The sequence below is a fragment of the Anopheles merus genome, chromosome 3L (genome assembly GCF_017562075.2).
Source record: "Anopheles merus strain MAF chromosome 3L, AmerM5.1, whole genome shotgun sequence".
Taxonomy (NCBI): domain Eukaryota; kingdom Metazoa; phylum Arthropoda; class Insecta; order Diptera; family Culicidae; genus Anopheles; species Anopheles merus.
In genome coordinates this window covers 36,382,029-36,407,192 of record NC_054085.1, presented here as the reverse complement: position 1 = coordinate 36,407,192, position 25,164 = coordinate 36,382,029, and the positions used below count along the sequence as shown (strand labels likewise).

Below are 25,164 nucleotides of genomic sequence, written 5' to 3'. Positions count from 1 at the left end.
GGTACACGGGGATTTGGTTCGGTTTTCATGCTGCGTTTGTTAAATTTGATTGCCTTTCAACGCAAACGCAGGCACTTCCGGCTGGTGCGGTGTTCCGGTGCAGCACGCCAGCCCGTTGTAATGATGATGATGGACCAAGCGCAGCGTGCACAGCAAACAGCAGGCCCTGCATGACGGATGTGAACGCCACCGCTCTCCAGTTTTTCAAACGCAGCGTGCAAACAAATGCATTCGCTGCGGCACTGAAGCGGGTGAAAGCAAGATGGGGGGGAGGACATGGAACACCGAGATACCGTGGGCATAATTTATGAGTCTCGAATGCTCGCAGGCAAGTTGATTCTTCAGTCTGTCTGTGTGTGTTTGTGTGTGCTGTTTTTTTTGGTGGGATGTAGATTGGGAAGAAAGGACCTGGCTGCTGCTGCTGCTGCTGATGCTGCTGCCTGTTGTGCAAATGTTTGCTGTACAATTAGGGGGTTTGTTACATCCATTCGGGTGGATTATGCCATTTGTCTGTGTGTTTGTGTAAGTGTGTGTGTACGGAGAGCACTGACTGGTTACGATATTGTTGGGATTTCGGTGCAGATGATCTGCAAATTTACATCTGGCATCGTGTTCCATGAAGCTGGCAGTGTATTCCGGAAGAGTAAAGTGTTATCGACACGATTGCAATGAAGATGTTTGCAAATAGGGATACTTTCATGCTGCATCGATGATAACCACCTTAATGGTGTGATTTTGACATTGTGGAGGAAGAGATAAAGCGTTTAACTTGTACGAAAAGTGCTTTTTGGGAAGTAACACAGAGCTGCTAAGCATAAAAGGCTTTATACTTGATTTGAGAGAGTTGTCATACTTTGTAGAGTCTTTGCTACATGATATAAGCTATTTTGTGATAATTTTTGACTCATAGTTTAAATAAAAAATGCTTCAAACTTTAGATAATATTAAGTTTGGAATGATTTTATTTTAATATCCAAATTCAACAAATTAACCGTCACTGGATTCATTAAATGTCACAAATCCTTTGCCGTGTCTAGCTATGTTTCTGCACCTGTCCATCCAATGTCCTGGTTGGCCGGAGCCATCTCCCACCGGACGTTGTTGGCTGCGAAAGGGATGGTATTGATTTTTGTCAGTCCTGACGGTGACTGCATACTTAATCCGCACTTTTCGAGGTCACTGTCATTCGTTTGTACTGGCTCTATTTCCATCCTCAACCAGTGTCGTCGCAAAACAAGAAACCCCTTATTGCGGCCCGATGGCTGGAGAGAGGACAGGAAAGGGTGACTTAAAAATAGGTAGAATGAAATCGATCACGTTGATCGATTAGATAGTGGCCAGCAATCATTTATTCAGCACCCTGCACGTGCGGTACACGCACACACGTTGGGATTGTAAGGGTATCGATAAAAGGGTTGACCATGGAGCATGGGTTTTGCGTCGTTGTGTTGCTCGGGTGGCTTTGAATTGCAGTCGGTAAATTTATCGGGTTTAAAATATCCTTTAATGATGTTTGATTGTACTGGAGTCTTCAAGAGACGAGAACAGAAGAGTTACAGTAGCTCCTGATAAGACGAGAGCTCTTTGTTGTATTAGTATGGTAAGCATACGAGGTTAAGTCTCCGTTCAAAGGACAAAGCTAATGCCCTGGGCTCATTGTCTTTATTATCTTTCATCTCTTAGTATCTTCCGTAATATGTTTTTACTATCTCTCGCCGCCTCTAAACCGTCCAAGCAATTAAGAGTTAACCGTACAGCGACACTCTTCACTACCGCAGCAATGTCTGCCACGGAGCGAACACCGGTCCGGAAGCGACCTGTCGGATGTGTGCTTGTCAGTCGCTGAAAGGGAAGTTAACCCGGGCCCCGTCAAGAGTCCAATGAGGCGAGACACGAGCGGGGTACGTGCACTAATGGTGCCCTTGTCAGTTTGGGCGCTCCTATTCAATTATCGTTTGGTGAGGGAGGGCACTAGTTGACACTGAGATAATCCCAACCCAGTTCTCGCCCTAGAGTCTAGTTGACCTTCCATGTTGCCGGCCCCACTTTTGACGCCATTGTCGCCATCGTTGACGGCGTTTGGTGGCTATGAAAAATCGGTTTCCTTCCTTCCGTCCGGTCCGGATTGTTGCATCGATCAATCGATCCAGCCGGCCTGACGAACGATTACTCATTGGCTCTCTTCACAGCACAACGCCAGCGTGTGTTTGTAAAATCGCTGTTTTCCATGCGACGACCAACAATGCAGGAAAGCGAGGAAAAAAGGAGTTTGCACAAAGCAATCTGGTACCACACACACACACATGTGGTGAGTTCTCCTGAAGGCAGATGGTTATCTGTCACGAGTCCTTAGCATACGCCTCCGTCATTCTCCGGGTGATAGTGGATGCATCAATCATCTGTGGCACGGTAGCAGCAGCTTCCTTTGGTAGTGAAGGTAAAGCAGAACGAGTAGAGAAGGGAACAAGGACAAGCTGTACATATGGCTCTCGTACCAGCCACTTTACATCTTGACAGCCAGCAGCGCAGTAGTGATTCGTTTGACAAGCTGCGGTACAACATATCAGTCTGTGGCGCTGCTTCTTCTTGCCCTTCGTGATTTGAGCGCGATTTTGCTAGATTTTGAAACGATTTTATCGTCTTCCACATTCCAATTTATGCTGCCACAGCAGCGCGGAGTTGATTCTGTACGCTTTTTCAGCTTCCGCTCGGAAACATTGAAAGAAATTGTTGCTCACGGTATGGGGAACTCCGTCTCCTTTGTGGGCAAACGAAAATGGATGGTAATTTTATGGACTGAATTATCCAGATCAGCGAACGTCTGGGATTGTGCACACAGTGGAAGTGGAGTAGAGAGTAGGCAGAAGCGGGTGCGAGGAGGAGAAAATGCAGCATTTCCGAGTGCCTAAATGGTAAATCTGTTACTGACTGTCGAGAATCGGTGTGTGGTTGAGTGATGAGGGTTGTTTGATTTTTGGCTTCAATTTCGAAGCAATCGTCCGCCGGAGGAAGAAGGATCAGGAGAGCTTGGGAGAGAGCATGTGTTGCGCGTTCGATTCGATTTCGGGACGGTTTGAAACAAGCTTTAAATCCGTATTGGTGTTTCATTTTGTAAATCTCATTTTGGAGGATTTTTCATTTTGGAAGGATTACATGTTGCGTCAATAACAAAATGGAATCGTCGATTTGTCTGCGCTATGATAGAGAGCGCAGAACATAATCAAATTCATTTTCAATAGGTTTGTTTTGGAGCTTTGTGAATCAAGTTCATAAGTTTAAAGACAGATGTGCGAAATCAGTCCAAATGGGATTTTGATACAGGTTCGACCTTGTAGCAGTCGCCTTCTCTAACCACTGCACCATAGAGATGTGTCGATTATGGTATGATGAATTACTAATATGAATGCTATTTTATGTTGATGCCATCTTTGGTTTTATATTTATTATCTTTAGAGTGTGATGAATTTGCATGTTATTGATAGTAACTAATTTAATTTAAGAAAAATAAAGTAATGATAGGGACAATACTTACTCTATTTCTTAATTTAGGATTACAATTTATTTATTTATAATATTACTTTTGGAATTGTTTACGAGGTTATCACGGAATGGTGCTAAATCCGTTATATCTTTCTCCAAATCTTGGAAACCTTACACAAAACCACGTACCACTGCGGAATAGCGAAAAACACGGTACGAAATAAATCATGCAGACTTTCGTTTGATATTGCTTTACCTTTGCTTTACGCGAAGCGATAGCGCTAATCTGATCAAATCCCATTCGATACATCATCAATAACAGTGCGAGGGTATTTACACTATTTTGTTGCTGGTAAATGAAGCCAACCCATTTAATTCTACCAGCTTCAGCGTGATTCGAACGGCCACCGTAAAAGATCATTGCCACAAACGGTACTAAAAGGCAGGAAAGTATAAAAAGCAACAAAAAAACAGCTTTACTCTTTCTGCAACTGCGACACGGAATGGCCTCCGTTGTCGGTATTATTTACACAGCACATATTTATTGTCCTGCTATCGTGCACGTAGCATGCACCCTCCCACATCCTATGACGAGTTCTATGCTCCCTTGTGATAAATGTTAAATTTGTACTGCATGTGCCGCGTTGCTTGCCTTCCACGCTGCTGTACGGATTTTTCGAGATCGGAGTTCGTTTGATTCGTTTCACGCTGGGCTGGGCGGCCGCTACCCATCGGTTGGTGGTCGTGCTTTGCTGTGCGCTTGTACACACACACACACACATACACACACACTTACTGCCCGCCACAAAACAGTCAACCGTGTGACGATGGGACTTCCCCTTCCCAGCGCACAACGTCGTAGCTTTTGTTGGCCGAGAAGTACGCCGTTCCCGTTTTCAAAGGCCCCCGTTGCATTCGACGCCACTTGGCGTTGGTAGGGATGCACTGTGGAGTCATTTCTTTTATTTTGTTGCCCTGACTTATGATGCTCGAGTTGAAATGGCTTTGATAGCGTTCCAACACCACCACCATCACCACATACTACTCGCCTGGCTTCCGTCCATCTCAGCGCGTGTTTCGGAGAGAATAAAAGGGACACAGAGAAACTTTTTTCCCTTTCTTGTTTCATCCATTTTTTGTTCATGGTTGGCTAAGTGTCTCCCACTCAGCACAGCAGCCATCAGGCTGTCCTTCACCAAGCAGCAGCAGCAGCAGCACCATGGACTTTGCTTCCGGTTGTCCTCCTTGCCTGCGGGCAAATACAAAACAAATTTATTTGCACCGTTGCACTGCCCGGACAGTTTCGGTCCGTTTCCGGCTGGGAGGTGGTGATGGGGCCTTTTTTTGTCGCTCAGGGTAAGCTTGAAAGCGTCCGCATGGGATACGTGTTGGCAGCCTGAGTCCGGTGAAAAGCTTCTTTCAGTAGGTGGACAGCCAAGAATTAGAGATTGTTTGTACGATTATCTGTACAAATCCTGTGTCATTCTGTTTGGTTGTACTGTGATGCTTGTGTAGGTTTCCTCTGCACAAAAAACGGAAATATTTGCTTAAAATGAGTCTTAAAATGTTTAATTCTTACCATTGCTGTAATTCAATAGCTTCTGTATGTGCTTTCGAAACATCCGTTAAACCAAGCATTTATTAAAATGTTCGGTTATTAACTATTGTTTCAGAATTCGATCTTTTGTATTCGTGTAATTTAAACTAAAATGCTTCCTGTAATCACGCCCTGTCCTGTCCGACGAAGGAACCATAGAAAATAGAACAAAATGCTAGTGTGCTGTTCTTGCACCAAATGGTTGAATCGACCGTAAAAAGCAACGTTTTTACGTTGTCGGAGCGCTTTCTCGCTGGTTTTGTCTGTAAAGTCAAACCCACGTGGCGGTAACGTGGCAAAGCTATCCATCCTTCAAGCGATCATTTGCTCGTTTATCAGTACTTTCGCTAAGCTTCTTATTAGATTTATGGCGCTCCCCCCTTGTCACTGCAGTCCGATAATGGGCGCAAATGGCAGGGCGAATGAATTTTACTTTGAAACTTTTGAGCGGCAAAAAGTGCTAGTGCGATAAGACAAAAACCGTTTGCTTTACCTTTCGTTGCTTTCGATCAGCGAGCTCACGTGTTTTAGATTGTAGAAAGTGCTCTTTGTTTGTTTGCTGGTTTGATAAAATGATACTTTTTAACTCAACAGCCAAAGTGTGCTTGAGATTTATTGCATTTAAGGCACTAATTTAGAGTTATAACACTTGAGAGTGACAAACAAGTGTGTTGAAGGTATGAGAAGTTAAGGGCAACTAAATGCCTCAAAAATGTTACGTTGGGAATTACTCTAAAAAACACTTTTTGTTCAATAATCGACTCCATTTCCCTCACAGCACTTGAATGTCTTTTCTTTTCCTTAATGACACCATTCCAGTACCATCCCAAGCGTTCCGCAATCCTCTCCCTACATGTTATACGTTTCCTAAAATCCATCCCTAAATAACCTTGGCCATTTCCATTTCGAAATGAATGCATCTTCCCGACATGCGCGGCGAGGAAAAGCGCCCGAAAGGAAACTATTTTTAATGTGACATTTCTATTCACCGGTGCGATATCGCGTGTATCCTTTGGGCGACACACTTTCCCAAGTCGAGGATCTACATACACATACACACACACAACGACTCGACAAGATTGAGCAGAGTGCTCACGCTCGGTTGTGGTAATTTACAGCGCGAGGATCACAGTTTCCCCAACTCCCAACGAGTCAACACACGTGCGCCGAGTAACACCTGTGCATACTGGGGCTCGTTTTCAAATGGCACACGCCTAACACACACACACACTGCACGCTTCTCCCTGGTGATAGTGGTGTCTGTATGTGTGTTGTAATTTATTTCCAAATGAATTGCACCCCACGCCCATTAGCACGACATTCGTGGCGAAACCTGGCAACCTGTCAGAGTGATAAATGGGCATGTGGGTGGAGAAAAACCACCCGACCACCAGCCATCCGGTTTCAACCCGGTTCACCGGTGTGTGTGTGTGTGTGCACTAGTTGGAAGTAGATAGTTTAGCAATCCTCTCCCTCGCTCCCCTTGACAGACTTTTATAGAAAGTTGGTTGGCGAGATTTCTTGTTCGGGTTCGTTAAAAAGCCACTGCTGTCTTTAGCAAGGCTGCTCGCTTTAAATGCAACAAGATGAGGGTCCGGGAAGGTTTCGAGTTTTGAACGTTCCGTCCACCCAACAAGTAGCAATGCATTACTCTTATAAGAGCGGGTAGTGCATGGGTTGTGCCCGTCAGTAATTGACAGCATTGACAGCATTTGCATGAGCTGCACTTGTCACCGCGACAGGAAGCGACAACGGTTAGGTCCTTGATACTTAAAAGCTCGACATCGCGTCGCGTATCATTCACATCCTTCAGCCTGCTGGTGTCCCTGTTGCTTTTTTTGCGCCCAAGCCAGCCCCACCCTGGGTAACACGTAATTGACACCACTGTTGAGCGTGTTTGCGTGACTGGAGCTTTTTCGGTGCGTCAATCACGGCTTGTGGTATAGAGCCCCGTTTTTATGGCTTTATAAATCTCGGCGAGCCTAGTGAATTTGCACGATCTATGCAATTAGGGCACCGTATCCGGCAAGCATTTAGCATTGAGTACAGTTTAATGAAGCACACAAACACACGAACACACCCCATTGTTTCAGGGGACGGGTTAGCTTTTAAGTGTGATTAAAAGCGCAACACGCGGGCGCGTGGAAATTTCGTGATAATTGGTACTGCAACTGTGGAAAGTGAGCAACTAAGTGGAGGGAAACGTTTAGTTGTTTCTTCATATTTTGAAGCGGTTTGTTGAAATGGTTTTTTTTCTCCAATTTAAACTGTACACACATTTATCGTCAATGCTTTGTTATCTTTGGAATTGCCTATTTCATCGCAGCGTACACAATAAATCACCCCGATTTACCAATCAATGCATGTGCTCCGCTCTAATGGCATCAATCGAATAGCGATTTGTTTCCCGCTCAAGTACCCGAGCCTTCCACTACGACGCACTGTTTAGGCGAACAATTTCGATTGCGATACTGCCGTATGCTCGTGAGTGTGGTACTGATTGTTGAGTAAATTAAATTAACATAACCCTCTGTGAGGGAAGTGGTGCAATGAGGGGTGCCAGTGCAAAGGGTGGAGTAAATTCAACGGGTCAACAGGACCCTCAACTGTGATTGTAGAAATGTGCTCTTGTTTAAGCCTTTCTCTCTTCAACGTCACACCACACCAACCACACCAGTGTGAACGATGCACCCTCCCACATATGGTGGGCACTTCCCAAGGGCGGGTACCACCCGGCAGATGTCAATGAAAACCCAATCGGTTTGATATGGCTACGGATGAAGTGAGCCGTAGAGAGTGCTTCACTGTTTGGTGTGTTCGGCCTGCCGTGTCCGGTAATGGAAGCTTTGAAAAGCGTTAGTAATAGGAGGGAGTTGAGTTATGACATGAGACCTTACCAATTTACTCACATTTTGTGGATTTTTTTGTTAAAATAATATCAAAGTATGGGTTAAAATTCGTCTAACATTGTTACATCACATACAGCGCCATTGTATCAAAGGTGTTTATCATCTGAACTTATCAATCACATCGATGTGTCAAGATCCTAAGAGCCTACCAGCAAACGTGTATGGTATATAGTGCGTGTGTGGTCGTCACAAATGCGATTACGGGCTCATGCCGGTTGAGCGAGTGTCAATCGGACTTTCGCTTGATGGCGACCGGCAATTAAGCCGCTCGCAGACCACACCAGAACCCCCGCCCTGTCCACCCAATAGGCCTCCAAACCACCTCGTCCCCAAAATAGGCCCGTAAATGGCCCGTTTGCCGGATTTTGGAGAGGGTCGTTGAAAACTCAAACCCAAACCTCTTCAAACGAAAACATACGCTGTAATTAAACTTTGTTGCTCTTTCTGATTATGTTCGCTTCTTAGGGCACATGTCTGTTGGGTTGGGGCTCTCACTGGTTGTGAGTGGAGTGAATACTGCTACACATTAACTCTAGGCATTGAAGTTGTATCGATGTATTCTTCCAGCTCTTTTGAGGAATGGTTAATGGATTTGAAGCATTATCATCATGCAATGATTGTGGACGTTACATGCAGCATAGTTATGAGATATGCATGTTTTTGGACAATGGGGACATGTTTCGTTTGCGTTTTTGCATTATTAAAAATTGGAAAAGACAGTATTTTATTGATGATATTGTTTAGAAAATTGTATGTCACTGTATTAATTTGGAAGTTATAAAGGGATGGCAATGATAAAGTTGAAGTTCACATCAATTCATCTTGTACATATAACACTGTGTTTTAATATGTAACGCATGCACACAATTAATTTCTATTTTCTTTCGCATTTGAAGTTGTGCTTTTATTTTGTTGTGGCGTTTACTTCTTCTCTTTCCAAGCCCAACATCGACACACTGCCAAAAGCTCCGAGGGTCAATAATAAAACCACGCGTAATCTGCGCAATGTATTGCCAAGGGGAGTCGCTAGGGGCTGTGTGGTGAAAAGATGTATGGTTTGTAATAAAACATTTCGGTGGGAAAATTTGCCAACCCCGTAGCCGCATCTCCCTATCCCCTCGGCCTCGTTGCAAAAGGCTGGCCCTTTGATCATCCCCGTCCGAGGGTGGAAAGTACAAACGGCCCAAGTACAGCACCAGCCTCTCTGTCGAAGTAATATTTTATGATTAAATTTTGAACACCCGCGACCCGCGCGCTGTCCCGCCGTGCGTTGTTTATTGCTCGAATATTGTGGCGCCGGGCTTGTTGCAAATCGGGTAGCGAAAGCCCGACGCGCTCTTCCACTGTGAAACAAACACTGCCAGCAAACATTGGAAAGGGTGTAGAGTGGAAACAGGACAAAAAACACAGAAACTGGTGCTCAAAAAAGCTGTTAGAGGTATAATTCATTCAGCCTTTCAAACGGTGGCGGTATACATTCTTATTAAAATTGGAATGAATCATAATCTTTTGATCGTAATCTCCTTAGTGATAATACGTGGGCAATATGAAGGATTGGAAGACGGTTTATGGTAATGTTTTAAGCGGTAATTCTAGCTCACAATGCAGTGGTTGGGGTAGATTTTATTGTAAAATTTTAAATGCATGCAAAACGAAGGGGGAGACGTTTTAAAATTTAACCACAGGTCTTGGCACGCACTTAAAAGAGCTTTCGTAGCCGAACCGAAAATAAAACAAACCCCATTTCCCAGCTCGTTAGCTCCAACCGCAAACTGGATGGACTGACGAAAATTTGGTGGTAAAATACAGCCCGGGACCCGGGCGGAAAGTTGGCATTTTCATACCGGGGCGCAGCAGTTTATTTGCAGCATTTTGGCAAGACAGTGGCGCTCCTGCCCATCGCTCGTTACCGGAAACGATTTGATGGTCCGTTTGCTAAAGGACGGGTCCGCAAATGGGTGCCGATGAAATGGTGGTTTCGGTGAAAGAATGTCTGTTGAGCGCTGCTGTGTATGTTTATTTGTCTCCAAACAACAAGCGCTGTTTGTACGCGCGGTCGTTTTAATATCGACAGATGACGCGGCCCATGGAGTGCCGATGGTTGATGAGGTTTGGCGGCGAATGGAGAAGACATTTTTATCTTTCACAGGCAAGTGAGGAACCTTGGTTTGGACGGTTTGTGAGCTTTAGAAAATGATGGTTTGGATGGTTATGTTTCGCTGCTGTTTAAATATTGCGCTGCATAATGGTGTCGTGTAACTGAATTTGTAATTCTGATTTGTTTTCTTTTTTTTTCAGGATCATCGAACGGTCAACAAAAAGCCTAGAAGAAGGTACTATCCGTGGTTAGGTAAGAGCAAAATATTGGAAAAACCTAATAAGAAATTATCATATTCGTACAAACTTTTCGAAAAATGCTTATAGAGAAGCTCAAATTGTAGAAGCTTTATTTAATCTTCAAGCAGTAATTGTTTGTTCCGAAAGGCAAAAGAATCTCATCCTTACCTCTTGCATTAATCTTGTACCTTAATCGAACAACACTGCAACACCACCGGTAGCATTCATTTCATTTGATTGGGTTTATCGCCCCGTCGTGCTTCCAGCGCTCAAGTGCTTATTTCACTCGACGTTTCCTTCACAATGAAATTTGCCTGGAAAATCACCACTACATGCCATAAAAATGGCACTATGCACGCTGATCGAAACTCACTCACTCTGCACCGTTCGTGCCTCAATGTGTTGTTGTTTCGTTTTTCCCCTTCCCTTGCCTGTGCAATGTAAAAGTAAAGCATTCCCGGGTTTGCTTTCACACAAAGCATACGAGACAAGCGGCAAAACCAATCGATTGCGAGTGTAAACAGCGGGAAAAAGCACGGAGTGGTGTGTGTGTGTTGAGTTTTCTCGTCCGTCGATCCGATTTCATTAGTGGTGCGACGTGATAAAGCTCTCTCCGGGCGGGGTTCGTCCGAGCCGCTGCCAAATGGAGCGAAGGAAAATCTAATTAAATAGTTAATTTTCTTTCAGCTGCTGCTTTCCTGCCGGTCTGTGCCGAATCGTGCTTTCGTTGCGTTGTTTTCAAACTGGCGGGTGGTCGCCGGTTTGCAATAGTCCTAAAAGTTGAGTAAATGTGCAGTAACTTTGCTCACAACTTCTGTCCAGACGATCATGCTTAAAATCGGTATTTGTTTTTGAAAATACGACACAACAGCAAAGGAAACGGCGAAGAGTTGGTTTAAATTTAATTTAAAATTCAAAAAGTTATTTTGATTTTTCGCATTCTTCATTGTTTGTAAAGCGTTCGTGGAACAGTCTACGAACAGTTTCGCTGACTTAAACACACCACGTTGCAAATATATTTCTGTATTAAATATTGTTTACCTCCAGGGCACCAATAACATTTATTACGGTGTGTCATGTCTGCCTGTCAGCTTTGTCACCGGCTGCAAGCAAACACACCACCGGTTAGTCATTCATCAAATGTAAATCACACCATCGATCTTTGCATGCCCTCTGGGCACTTTCGTACGTGACAAAGTGACCGTGAACCTTTGGAAGTGTATAGTCGGTGAACTAAAAAGCAACAGCTACAAATGTGTCGATCATTCTCCGTCCACGAGGCTCGGAGTGGTTCAGCAAACGAAGCCAATATTATTTACATTCCGATGCTCAGAGCTTCAGATCATTCGATGGAAAAAGGCGGAATGCAGGAAGCTCACTTACAGTTTATCCCAAACATCCTTCCTTCTCGATCGACCGTCGGATACAATTCGATCCGCACCGTCGACAACAGCGAAGGGATCGAAGGGATCGACCGGCCGCCCGCGGATGGTGAGGGCAAAGTTTATTCACACGGTGCCCGCGAAGTGTGATGCCAATCAGTGCGGACGAACGAAACAAAAAGCGAACCGGGATCGGTTGCCCGCTTTGCGGGTGCTGATAAATATTAGTATAATTGATGGATCCCCCAAAAGGTATTGACGTTGATGGGAAGGGCCAGGGAAAATTGATAGCCACCATTAAGCGGAACTCCGATACTGGTTTTTTCCCGAGCCCCCGAGGTTCGGTCGTTAGCACCATGGGCTCATGGCCCGGGTCCTGTGTGAAGAGTAGTGCTATTCGTCTACCAAATGGCCGAGGTGGCAGCCGGCGCCAAATGTGGTCCCGCGCTCGATTGGCAGACAAATTGGTGCCATTTTTTGCACACCAATCTGTTTGTGAGTATATGCTGACCATAGTTTTTTTGTGTGTGTGCACAAGAGTGACATAAGTATGTATCATTAATTAATTTAAGTGTGATGCTGTACGATTTAAATCAGCGTGTAGATCGTTTTTCCCTTAATTGCGAATTACTCTACTTCTTTTGTTCGTAGTAATTTGTGCAACAATAATTCACTGTCGGTCATTTGTAGACTTGATGATGATTGGATTTTTATCATAAAAAGTTACAAGTTAATATAGCAATACGTTGATGCAGGCTGGATTTGAACCCACGATCTGAAGTATGGTTGTCTCTGGACTTACCCACGGCTCCATTGGACCAATGATAAGCATTTACGCTTGGAATGGTATAGTTTATCATTTCAATTTTGAAAAACGTTCTTCAACCTTTGTTACATTTTCTACATCCTTACTTACTATTATGTTATTAAACTCCTTCTTTTTGGTTGCTGCATTTTTTTTTTCATTTCTTCCTTGAAAGCCTGTCCATCCAGCAAGAAGCTTTTCACTATCGGTAATTGGATGTCACTTCGAGTATATCCATTCCGGCACGTCGAACAGTCGATGTAACACAGGAAATTGAAAGTGGAGCAGGAAAGAGAACGCTCACCTCCTGCATTCTCATCCACCTTCCTCCGCTTATCTTCTGCGGTTGAAGGCACTTATAGACACATTTTTGTGTGGCTGCATCAACAACCACGATGAAGGTGTCAGAAACCGGAACGATAAACTTCTCTTTCATATTTTGCGTGCTTTGTATGAGAGGAAGTAGACAAAGAGAAAAAAAAAACCCCAGCAATCATACTGACCACAGCAGTGGTTGTGCAACGACTCCCAACCTTGCCTTGCTTACCGGGTTAAGAAAGTGGAAGTGGATTATGTGTGTGTGTGGGTTTGTTATTTTTTTTACAGCACACATACTGTGGATGATTTGCAGCTTTGCTTTTTTTTCTTGGTCGCACGCAAAAGCAACGTTGTATTCGACGAGGAAGCGCAACAAGTGTCCTTGACGTGAAAGGCAGTAGCCTCGAGAGACTATGCGGAGTACAGTGGCGGTTGTTCGGTAGGTGCAGGATTAAGAAGCCTGCTCTGCCTTCAAACGGCCGCTTACAGATATGACACACTATAAACGGTTGTGCTCGTTTCAGTGTCCTTGTGCGTGAGGTTTTCTTTGCTGGACTGTATTGAAGGAGTCTAGAGTGGAAGTCAAAACGGACGGGAGCTGTCAGTACTTCATCAGGCAGCAGTAATCAATTAGCGCTCCCGATGCTTTGATGTTGGTGCGCGGTAGTCACTTCGGTTAGGGCCCGTGATTGATGAATATGGAAGAGACACCCTCGGCTCGAGACGGTTGTTGAGCTCGTTTTCAGAAGTCCTTGAGCGTAGAACGCCTTCGAGTGCTTGTTTGTTTGGGCAGTAGATTGGATTTTCTTTTTTAGATCGTAGATTTTCGCAGAAACTCAGTTTTCTTGGAGTGATTGTTGTATTTTAACTTTTCTAACACTTATCTATTAGGGAAGATGGTACACGATCCTGGCGTTAAAATGATTCAATCTTGAATGTTTCACAAAAAAAAACAAACATTTTCCAGTTTACTGTCATAGACAACACCTTCGATAAACAAACGAAAATGCAATATCATTGCATGGTGTGACTGCCAGCAATATCCGTGTCGGAACGAAGTCACACTTCCCTCAGAAAACACGCAAAGACATGCTCATTTTTCATGAATCTTCATGGAATAGAACAACTTGCAGCAAACACCTCAGAAAATAGCTCCCATAAACTGTGCCTTCCGTACGGGGGAATGTTGTAATGCTAAATTCGTGGAAGAACGCTCAACAAAACCACTCCTTGAAGAGAAACGCCTTAGAAAAGCATACCGTCCCAGCCACCGTTTCCTGTACGTACGTCGGTGTCGGTCTTTTCTTGCCAGAGGTTGACAATTCCGGTGGTTTCTTCTGGGAAGTGTACGACTCCTCCCTACCGTTCCAAATGGGCACAAACTGTCACGCAACGCACCTGAAAATTTAATCAATGCTGAAACACTGTCACTTGCTCCCTGGTTGCAAAAGTGAAGCCCTTTTTTTAGAGTTGTTTTGTGCAAGTCAACTAAAAAGCTTCTCGCTAAGATAGACACGTTTTAGCCTCATCCGGAAGATAGCAGCATTTTATCGGGGCTTGAATGAAACCGACCATGAATCGTCTGCTGTAGAATCTTAAGAAACGGAATGAAATTCCTTGCAAGCGTACATAAATATTCTTGCATCTGTTTTCGTTCTTTCTCATACCAGCTGAAATGGTTTCGTGATTGTAGCAAAAGCTTCCTGGAATAGGTTTCCGCTCGTGAAAAAAACAATCGTTTTCTAAGGGCGGAGTGGCTGGAGAGAAAGTAGAGCTGCGATTAGAAAGATTTATTTACTCTTAAATATACGCTTAGCCAGCATAATTCAGTTGAAGTCGGAAAATGGACGAAAGTCGTCCTAGGGGAAGGAAGTTTAAGAGCTTTCTGCATCGTAAACGTTTGTTGCGCGATAAATGCTGAGTAAATAGTGATACAGGAAGCTTATTGTGTTTAAGCCATGCAGACGGGTACCGGATTCGTAGTGTAGTAGGTAAGTTGTTCGCATCGCAACTCGCTTGTTATGTGTTCAAGTCTCGACGCCATATAAGCGATAATTAAAAAAAAACTTTATCTTGCTTCACTAAAAATTAAACTCACGTGAAAGGGTATTACTATTACTCCATCATAATTTCACAGAGTTCTAGCTGGTAGTTGGTGTGTTCAGTCACAATTGCAAACTTTAATATTCAAACTATTGTTTATTCAAACCCCAAGACAGTTACGAATTTTCCTCACACAATAATCATCATCAGAACTCTCGCCGTGTCCACTACTGGCTGTGGCATTTTCCAGTTCTGTTCCGACGCTTTTCTGGTCGTTGGTCTCTTTTCCGCTTGGCATCTTTCGTTTGCATGGCGGCCCTGCTGTTTGCATTTTTTAACACCCGCCACTCGGTAGAAGTTAGTTTAAAATTCATTGAAACTGTCGTTATTTCGTTGCCTGCCGCTCCGCCCAAAGCTCCTGCTTCCTTCTTCTCGTCGGGGCGTACGCGTGTGATGGTCGACATTCCATTGGATAATCTTTTCATTGCAGCTGTAAAAGTAAATTGGCCACCGTTTGCTAGATTTCTCTTATTTCTGCCCCGTACACAGTGTAACCTTCCCGAAACGGTTCTAACAATCGAACCCAACAGCGTTCTCTTAAACCCCTTTTTACTTGGTTCCGGTGAAGTGTTCCTCCAAATCGATAAGGGTTTTCCACGTTTATCTATTTATGATCGTTTATTTCTTGGGGGTCGAGAGTGTGTGTGTTTTTTTATTCCTACACCGCCCCAAAACCCTTCAACTCTTCGTGTATCCGGCTTATTTCCTATAAATAAATATGTTCCCTTGGGTTTTTTTCGCATCCTGACACACACACAGGCGGAACCATGGTGACCGTAACGGTGTTGTCCGAACGGAATCGAGCCACTTGAGCTTTCACTCTGGCTACTCTCAAATTACATGACTCACAATTCGGAAGCGTAACTTTTTCCTGGAACTGGCTGACACGAGCAGCAAATATCCCAATCGAACCACTAACGAATTTCCTCCGGCTCCGGTATCGTTGTCCGGGGTAGCGTTTCGCTCATTGAGCTGTTCTCTTGGAAGAAGCAATACTGGAGACTTGGTGAAGTATCAAATTTCCTTCATCCAGCAACACGAATTGCTTGTGGACAATTGTTTGATTTGGAGTCCTTCAAATCGCGCTTTACTAATTGTCTTTTTTACTGCAAAGTTTTCCATTTCGTTCAAATGCAATTAACTGCTCACTACTTCAATTGCTTCAAATTGCACAGTCCTATCGTGAAAAATGCAACAGCGAAAACGACATACATCTTCAACTCTTCCCTAAACGATTTTCGGTGCTATGCAGGTATGCAATGCAGCAAAAAAAATGAAGAGAGTGCCACAATCTGGGTGAAATTGCATTTTGCTGCTCTTCTCGCTCGCGGAATGCACAATCTCCACTGCACCGGTTTTGGCAGGGGAATGTGTAGCAGGCTAGCGTTGGCCAAATCGCGCACCGAATGGTTTATGCTTTTAATCTTACGAAATCAAATTTACATTCCCATATTACACCGGCTGCAAACATATTACGGTGGAGCCGGGTGGTTCTGTTGTGTGAAGTTGCATCTTTTTTTGCTTTAAGAAGAACGAGAGAATGTCAGGAGAGTGAAATTTTGATAGAAATGTAGTTTACTAGTGCACGCGCAACGTCATGGTTGGTTATTTGCTTTGTACAAACCATTCCGCTTATTTCTGTAGAATGATTTGATTTTAATTCGTTTCGTCTTGTTTGTTGTGGGTGGTAGATGATTGCTATTTGCTTAAAAAATTCAGCTAAATCCACATCACATGAGCGTTAGATTGTTTTTGTTTTTGTTTTGAAGAGTAGGTATAATAGCTTTAATAGAAAACTTAAATCTCTAGGTCCTAACAGTACATTAGGGCTTCAAATTACTCTATTTAAATTCCGATTGATTATTTAATTGTCCGTATCTTCACTCCGGTTTGCTGTCTGTGAAGAGAAACATCAGAACTGAGCATTAAAGTATTGTCATCAGTTACAGGTTTAGATACAAAATGTGCAAGTGTAGAAGCGTCATCCACAGCTTCTCATACTTGAAATTCAAACCTGTTAATTTGGCACGACTTACACCGCAAATCGTTACTCCAGTACAGCCCCTAATCCAACGGATAACTTTCCCGGAAGCTTTCCGTTCACAATCTCAGCACGTAGCTCCAACCAACCACCTCCCCCCTCGGGTGAAAATTCAATTGTTCGAGCGACGCGTATACATGGCATGTTTTATTGCCCCTTTACATCGATACCGAACATGCAGTTGCAGACTGTGGTCCACAATGGGACGCACAAATCATAGCTCGAAGTACGAAGCTCATGCCAGGCTTTTTCGCAAGCTTCACCTCGCATCCTTCGAGCCGGCCCCATCGGTCCGTTTGTTTGTGTGCGAGATCAGAGCGTTCCACGTATTGTTGTGCCATTTGCTCGGCTCTGCCAGCGAACAATCGGATGGTTGCATGGGCTTTATCAAGCGGAATCGAAACGTCGCTAGCAGTTTTAGCAAAACATAACTCATGCCAAAAGCCCGGGGTCCGGTGTACGGCTTCGTTCCAGTCACTCGCAGCAGCTGCAGTCGCAGTTGGGGCAAATACAATATCATCGTGATCATCGTGGGTGCTTCCTCGCTCTTCCCAGTTTGAGTGTCGCTTCTCATGGGAACGCTCCATGCGGCACAGGGATATGTCCGTGTGCATAGCTCTGCGAATATAACCACACAATGCGGCAAAAGCAGTTTAGTATGCGCACGGTTGGTTAACAGTTGGCATGGAGCTTTTCACAACTGGCAAAGAGAGTATGATATTTTGAAGCTTTTGAACAAGTACAATATTGTTGATATTAAAGGTATATGAAACAGCTTAGTTTTGTATAAATCTTGATATAAATTTCTGCCAACAAAAATATATTATTCTCAAACATGAAAGCAACTCTTTTTAAATTTGAATTCCCCCTTACCAAAAATCTTGAAATACGCGTCTTTATGTGTCAATATGCAACGTTTCCTGTTAAACTTAAATTGAACCACTGCTGCAGCAAATCTTTCTAAACGACGAGTTTTTGCTTTTCCCACTTTTCTTCGTTGAACGACTGCGATATTATTTCCCAATAGATTGAGAGGGAAATAAGTCTCGCTCGCTAGCTCGAAAATCATTGCACCCACTTTGCTTGCAATATTGAAATGCAGCTCAGTTTCTTGCTCGTTATTTGCTTCACCCTCCTCCACCCACAGTGAGTGTGCTGCCAGTGTCAGGGCGAAAACGGAATGTATTATGCGGGTGTGCTATGCGTGGTCCGTGTTGATACGATAGTGCAGATTAGCATGAGCCGGGGCGAGCGTCATATCTCTAGCATCAGGCATCACATCGGTGCCGGTGTACTGCTCAATCGGTACCTGAACGGTGTTTGGAAAAACGGGCTTGGCTCCGAGGAGTGCATTTTTCATGCCTCTGCGCGCACACCCGGAGATTGAGATGCAATCGGGTGTCATTTATCGTTTGAGCTGTTTTGCATAACTACACGGCGCACACGGCTGTTTGGAAAAGATAGATAAAGCGAGCGAGAGAAAGAGAGAGAGAGAGAGAGCAAGAAAGAGTGTGTGGCAGAATAAAGCCAGGAAATGACTAAATCAACTTAATGTCCTTCGCAAATGGAAACACGTTTCGCAGTTTTCCATACGCCAGAGAAAGAGTTTCGCCTCTGTGCATCGTTGATTTGCTGCTTTGAATAATGGATTCAGTCGCATAAAAAGGCACTAAATATTGGGCCGTTCGTTTCCGGGAAATGATATCGATTTACGGTCATTCGTGCGACTTGAAATGAATGCCTTATGCTATTGCTAAACCTTTTTTAAATTCTTTGAAAACGAATTTTGCCCTTGGATTTAAAAAGAACATTGGAGAAAACTATTGAATTATATTATATTCCCCAAATACATCTGATCCAAATGAATACGATATTTCCTCCATCACAAGGTACTTTTGCCGAAAAATCCTTCCAAAAATCCTTTCACACAACTTATCGCACAATGGTGTGACGGTTCGAGCGTGCCCTCTCGAATGAAGAAGACACACAGGACCCCCTAGGTTGGTTGAACCCATTCAAATCCCACCCGCTAATCCTCCGGGCGCAGAGCAGTGGCCGCTCCCTTCATGCGTCAACTGCAGAAATGTAGAACCAGCTCTTTTCACCGAATCCACACCGTATAAAACCTCAGCTTCGTCGGCCGCATGGCCGCAGGAAGTCAATATAAATTGAAACTGAAGCAAATCAAAAGCACACGACGATGGCTGTGTCGAGGGCAGTGAGGGCAATGACACGGGAGTGTAGTAGAGTGGGATGTTACAATTTCGATTCGCAATTCGATGAAGCGTTAGATAGCAAAGGGAGGATAGCAGCCACCAGAACCATACCCAAAAGAGGGATGCCGACGGATTAAAGCTCGTTAGATGCTTTCAAATCCCAAGCTTTCGGGCGGGACGGAGCTTCCAGTGCTGGTGGGAGCTCTGGTTGCCCCTTGGGACGCAAGAAATTGCATCCGTTCGTGGCGTTGGCCAAAGGGTTGCTGCGTCTGCTTCTGCTGGCTTTTGCACCAACCAATTTCACCAACATCCGACCGGAAGCGAAGTAACGCTCACCGGGACCACGCTGTCGCTGCGAAGACAGAGGAACGAATTTTATCGTCCGTTTGAAACGAGGGCGAACTGGTGCTGTCCTTTAGTGTGCCAATGCTCCTGGTGGTGGTGCTGCTAGCCGGTCGTACGGGTGTAACCTTCGACATGACATTACGACATTGCTTTCATTCCACCGCCTCCCGATGGTTCGGAGAAATCGAAATGGTCGCTCGGCTGACACGCTACTGGCGGAGACTACATCAAACCATCCGGTACCATTGTCCTTTTCACCGCCCTCGGTACCACTTAACCGCGGAAACATCTTTCTTTTCTCGGTAAAGTAACATTCCAATGTGTGGTCGCCTGCCGTCGAGCAGCGGGGTCGATGGTTTTCATGAAGTGAAAGTACGATGGAATTTCGATGGCGTTGATGGCAATAAGATTAACATTGTTCTTGTTTTCTGTTTGAGTTGTCGCTTGTGTCTGTTTGGGAAGCTCAGGAAAAGGTCGAGTAAGTAGTCTACTTTTAATTTTAAGGAACTTTTGAGAACATTCTTCCATGCGACTGTTGAAGAGTCATCTGAATAACGGATCTGAGTCTTAGAAACCGGCTCTGTAGTATCTTTCAATCCTATATATATTTATCACTTTTGAATGTCATGAATCTCGCATTTGACTAGGTGAATCTTCAGAATCAGATTTACAAAGCATACTGTAAACGATGCTCTAAAATTTTCCACTGCATTTGAACTGTAATTAACTCTTTCGAAGTTTTTGAGAAACAATCTCGTATTAATTTCTTCATTCCTGAAGCTCCAAACGTTTTCCATAAACTGTGTTTGTCATTTTTTTCCCTCCAAAAGTACATCAACCATGCTAAACGTATCGAAACCGTTCTGCACAGGTGATAGCGAAGGTGATCCTTTACCAAGCGCGGCTCTGAAACCGAAAACTTTGCTCCTGCTCTCTCTCTCTTTTTGTAACCCCGGTGACTGCCGTAATTAGAAAAGTTTCGCCGCTCTTTTACTTACTTCGGGTGCACTTAACGAAGGTGTACCGCACACATGTACCGCGGCTGGTGGTCGTGGTCATGTGTAGTCAACCTGACACCCGTGGTATAAGTTTACTGCGCCACACATGCTCGCTCGGTTCGGTTTCGGTTGAGGAAGGATCCTGATACGCTTGGTTTCAATTACCGGAAGCAACGTTTCGATTGGCCCGGAACCACTTTTGCTCGGGGGTGCGAGGTTCAGTGTGCGCCACAACGGTGTGTGGTTGTGCTGGCCTGCGACACCCATCCGTGAAATATGCCGTGGCCTTTCCCGGTTGCGGTGGTTTGTACCTTGGTAGCGGAACAGACCGAATTGTCCGGGTGAAGTTAGGACGTGTTGTAACCGTGTACACACTGTGCATTGGGTAGGTGGAAGTGAACTCTGGAAGGATGAGGGAAAAGTTACAGAAGAAAGCTTTCAATGCGAAGCACAAAGTTGGTACTAATTCCATGACAGTTGGAAATTGTCTTTGTAGTTATGGATATTCATATTCTCGTTTGTCTTTTCTATCGGATTTCAACAACAAACAAAGGAATTATTTTTACTTATAGGGTTATTATTGCAATCATTCCAATATCTTTTCTATAAAAAGCGATTCTTAATTGGCTTTATCTTGTTCATTCTTCACTTCGGTGTTTGATGGTTCTATGTAATTATGTCCTGTTGCTAAGTTCATACCATTTTCTCTTATTATAACTTCATTCCGCTACCTCTCAAGCATCTTGCAGCAACAAACACCTACTAAATTCCTCTCATAAATGCACTTACACGATCGGACAGGCGTACTAAATCTCTCCAGCATAAATTCACTTAAGCCACACAGCTTGGAGCGAATTATGCCGGGCGCATTTAATCTACCCGACCCCGCAGTACACGGCAAGCTAATCGAAAGTTTCTCCGCCAAGATTGGTTCGTGGTTTTCGCCAGCCACTCAGTTCCAGGAAACGCAGGCTTCAACGCCATGGTGCCCTGCCAAACTCTATCCTAACCTGCAACATTACACCGAACATTCTAACAGTTGTTCTTTTCTCACTTCCGCTCGGGATGCTCCCGAAGCTGGAATCTTTTCCATCATGCATCACTGCGGCACTGGAACACACCACTCCCCTGAACGATGCCCAGGGTGGATCCGCTTGCGTGGTTCAAGTTCGGTTGCTCTAGGGTGCAACTAATTATATCATGCCTGACACACACACACAAGTAGTGCATGAAGAAGAGCATGTTGCTTCATCACCGTAAGTGGACCCATCAATTACATAATCTCGCTTGCGCCGGTGGTGCTGTGTGCGGTGGTTGCGGTCGACAGCACACACTCCTCGGTCTCAAGTTGCAACGTTTGTCCTTTCGGATTAGCGTTTAGCTCGAGATAATTGAGTCAAAGTGTGAATATTTTATGACACTTCCAGCGCCCTGGGTGCTGACAATTTTGGGGTGGAAAGGTAGAGAATGAGAGGATGAGCGAAAAGTTTTTTGTTTTTTTGTCGGATTACAACACTAAAAACTTCCTCCTAGATGAGAGGGGGTTTTGAGGTTAGGATTGCATTCGTAAGCACTTCCTCGGTGTCAGGAAAGTTTGCTGTGGTACTGTTTTGTAGGTTAGGAAAGAAATGGTATAAAGCCTAGCAAAAATAGCTTATTAAATACATAAATGTGTGCTTATTTTATACATTTTATGTATTTTTTTTGTTACGTTTTTTTGGTAGCGTTATTTGATACATTTAAATATGGGATAATTAATTGCGTTTATGATGCCTCTAGCTGAAAGATATCATTATTTTCATTTTGCTATATAATTCCATTAGTATCTAAGAGCAATTGGTTCATTTTAGTATCTATTGGTGTTATGGTTATTATGGTCTCGTAAGGGATATCGCAACAAATGAAACCCTACACAAACAAACATCGCAAAACCATTTGTTAAACTTCTCAAACAATCTTGCCATCTTCAGTTCCCCCCGAAAGGCGTAACATGTGTATCTGCAAGCAACACAAAACAGCAACACAAAAGCTAATGTAATTTATGCATCGCTATCAAAACTAGCACCACCCGCCAACACGGTTAGGTTAAAAAGCACCACCCACCTCGAAACCATCTCAAGATGTGTACAATAACATCGGAAATCAAATTACAAGCTATCGGAGAGCCGGTGCCTTCCAGAGCGGCGCGTATATCTTGCGTACGCGGTACGGTTCGTTGCCTGCGGTCATTTTGCTTGCGAGATACGAGCAACACGAGAGTAGTTCTCGGTCGCGGCGGCTCGGCGCAGACAAAGGGAGGAGGGTTTTTGAAAAACAATCTGTAAAACAGTAGTAAAAGCTTGCGGCGAGTTTTCGCAACAAGTGCTGTCTGGCATGTTTACTCAACCGGCTTCCGAACCAACCGTAAGCAGGGGTTACAGACGAGTGTGTTCGCCTGTCCTGTTGCCGGTTTCTGCTCTTCCATCCCCACGCTTTCAGAGCTTAAATCCTTCCCAAGAATCAATATCTTGACGAAGGGAGCTCCTTGTCAAGATGTTTGGTTTTGCTTCTAGTCTCGAGCTGGTTACCTCTTGTCCCTCCTTTCTTGGTGTTGTAGCTGTCATACCCATTGGGGAACGCATGTTTTCGACCCCCGGAAAGCATCGATCCGTATCCACAAGAGCAACTCCACAATGCGTTACACGCTTCATAAGAACCGTCCTGTACTACCCGTCGGGTCGCCACCGGACCTGGTCAATCTGTTCTGAGTTATGTTTCGGTGTTGTTCGAGCAAGACCTTTAGCTCCTCTGCTTCGCCCCGTTCATCCCTCCCAGCATCAACTCGAGACGTCACTCACTCACCCGTTCTCTTTATCGCACTTGCAGACGACTTGCGGCATCGGAGAGCAGCCGGCATATATCCGTTTTTTTCTTCCCTCTTGCTGAACCGAACACAATGGAGCAATCGGCCAACAGCAAGGTACATCTGGAGAAGGCCCAGAACTTCATGCGCCAGTACCGGGATCCGGAGTCGCGCGAGCTGAAGAAGCTGTCCGCCAACCAGTTCATGGACGTCTGGAGTCATTACGATCGCGATGGTGAGTATACGGCGTGTCGCAACCCTCCCTCAGGGGGAGAGTTGGCACGCCTTTTGCACGAAAATAACAACTCATAAACTTTTCTTTCGGAAGTGAAACAGATCTCAAGATAGCTTTAGGTACTGCCGGAACGATTTTTCTTTTTGTTTGGGGCGTGTTTCGCCCAAGGAATCGAGGCGCCTGCAGATTTGCTTACACGGCATAATTTTTTATTGCTACTTCCGCTTTGAGCGTGGTTTTCGTCCTCCGGTGCCTGTCGATTTCAATTGAATCCAATGTATCATTTCAAAACTGTTTTGCTAACACCCAGCGTCTTCAAGGTCTCGCGGCTGGAGGTGGCAACCCACGGGAAGGGTATTTATTTTATGATTCTTTCTTTGCGTCCACATTCTTCGCACGGTATAACTTTTTAAGATTTCGATGCCACATTGGGCATTTAGAAGGTATGCTTTTTTACCACCGAGCACCCGATCTCTCATTTTAGTGCTGGAGCAGATTTGTTGGCAGATCGGAAATATGGGAAGCAAATGGAGGCGCAAAAACAAACGCAAAGCAATGGCCTGTCTCTTTGGCAGGGAGCAAAGGCAAAACAGCACACCAACAGTCCCTCACGATAGCCCGCTAGGCATCTTCGCTTTTTTTTGCGCCTGACTTTTATTGTGCCGGTACCTTCGACGGACGATCTTCCAAGAATTTTTATATCTCATGCCCGGTGTTTTGGTGTTGTTTTTTGCCAACTTCTCCACACAACAGTCAAAATGGCTATCGCAATAAAGCTCTCTAGCAGCCCACCTTAATATTGGTGGCGGTGTGTTTGTTGTCTGCCGCGCTGTGGCAGAAGTTTTATTGCGAACCTGGGATGGTAGAGCTTTGGGGCTGTGGTGAAACTTTTGGCGCCGCCGTGCCTTCCGAACTGCATATCTAATCAAATTTATTGGTCCGATTTCTGTCAATGTGTGTGTGTGTGTGTGTGTGTGTGTGTGTGTGTGTGTGTGTGTGTGTGTGTGTGTGTGTGGTGTGTGTGTGTGTGTGTGTTTTCCGGCGTTTTTATTAAAGTCCCTTCCGGTCGGTTTAGAATGTGTGTTCAGTTCATTTTTGGGGAGGCAAGAAAGTTTTATCGTCCGCCCAGTGTGCTAAATGAAGCGTCGCCCAATGATGGAACTTTTTTATAGATCTCTACCTCATTGTTGTTGTTGATGATGTTTGTTTACAGATGAGGATTTCTTCCCTGTTTTGGGCTTTCAGGGGGAAACATATTGCCCCTGATATGTCTAATTCCAATCAGCCGCGTAAACAACCGATCTGTAGCTAGCTCGGGCGGCATTTTGGTGCAGACAGCAATGGGCGTCCGCCAAACCGCTTTTCGTAATGTTGATGATTTATAAATTAATTAAAACTCGCTGTTCATTACAACTCCCAAACCCCCCCCCCTCCCCACATCTCTTTCCAACTCCCACATTGAGCTAAAAGCCAGGAAGCCGCATCGCTCAAAGGTTGCTGTAATTAACAATTCAGCAAGCAGCACAGTCAAAACAGCAAAGCCTCAAACCAAAGCT

The 25,164-nt window shown here is 44.5% G+C and overlaps 1 protein-coding gene across 5 annotated transcripts in view; it reads left to right on the top strand.

Annotated features, from left to right (window-relative positions):
- LOC121599506 (calbindin-32) overlaps positions 1-25,164 on the top strand; it is a 52,941-nt gene that overhangs the window by 8,989 nt on the left and 18,788 nt on the right. For 4 of the 5 annotated variants that reach the window (XM_041927367.1, XM_041927365.1, XM_041927366.1 and 1 more), the window contains exons 2-3: positions 10,285-10,336; positions 23,397-23,608. In XM_041927367.1, coding sequence (XP_041783301.1) covers positions 23,467-23,608 — 142 coding nt within the window. In that variant the 5' untranslated portion in view covers positions 10,285-10,336; positions 23,397-23,466. The remainder of the gene's footprint in view (positions 1-10,284; positions 10,337-23,396; positions 23,609-25,164) is intronic. The other variant, XM_041927364.1, reaches the window with a different exon arrangement.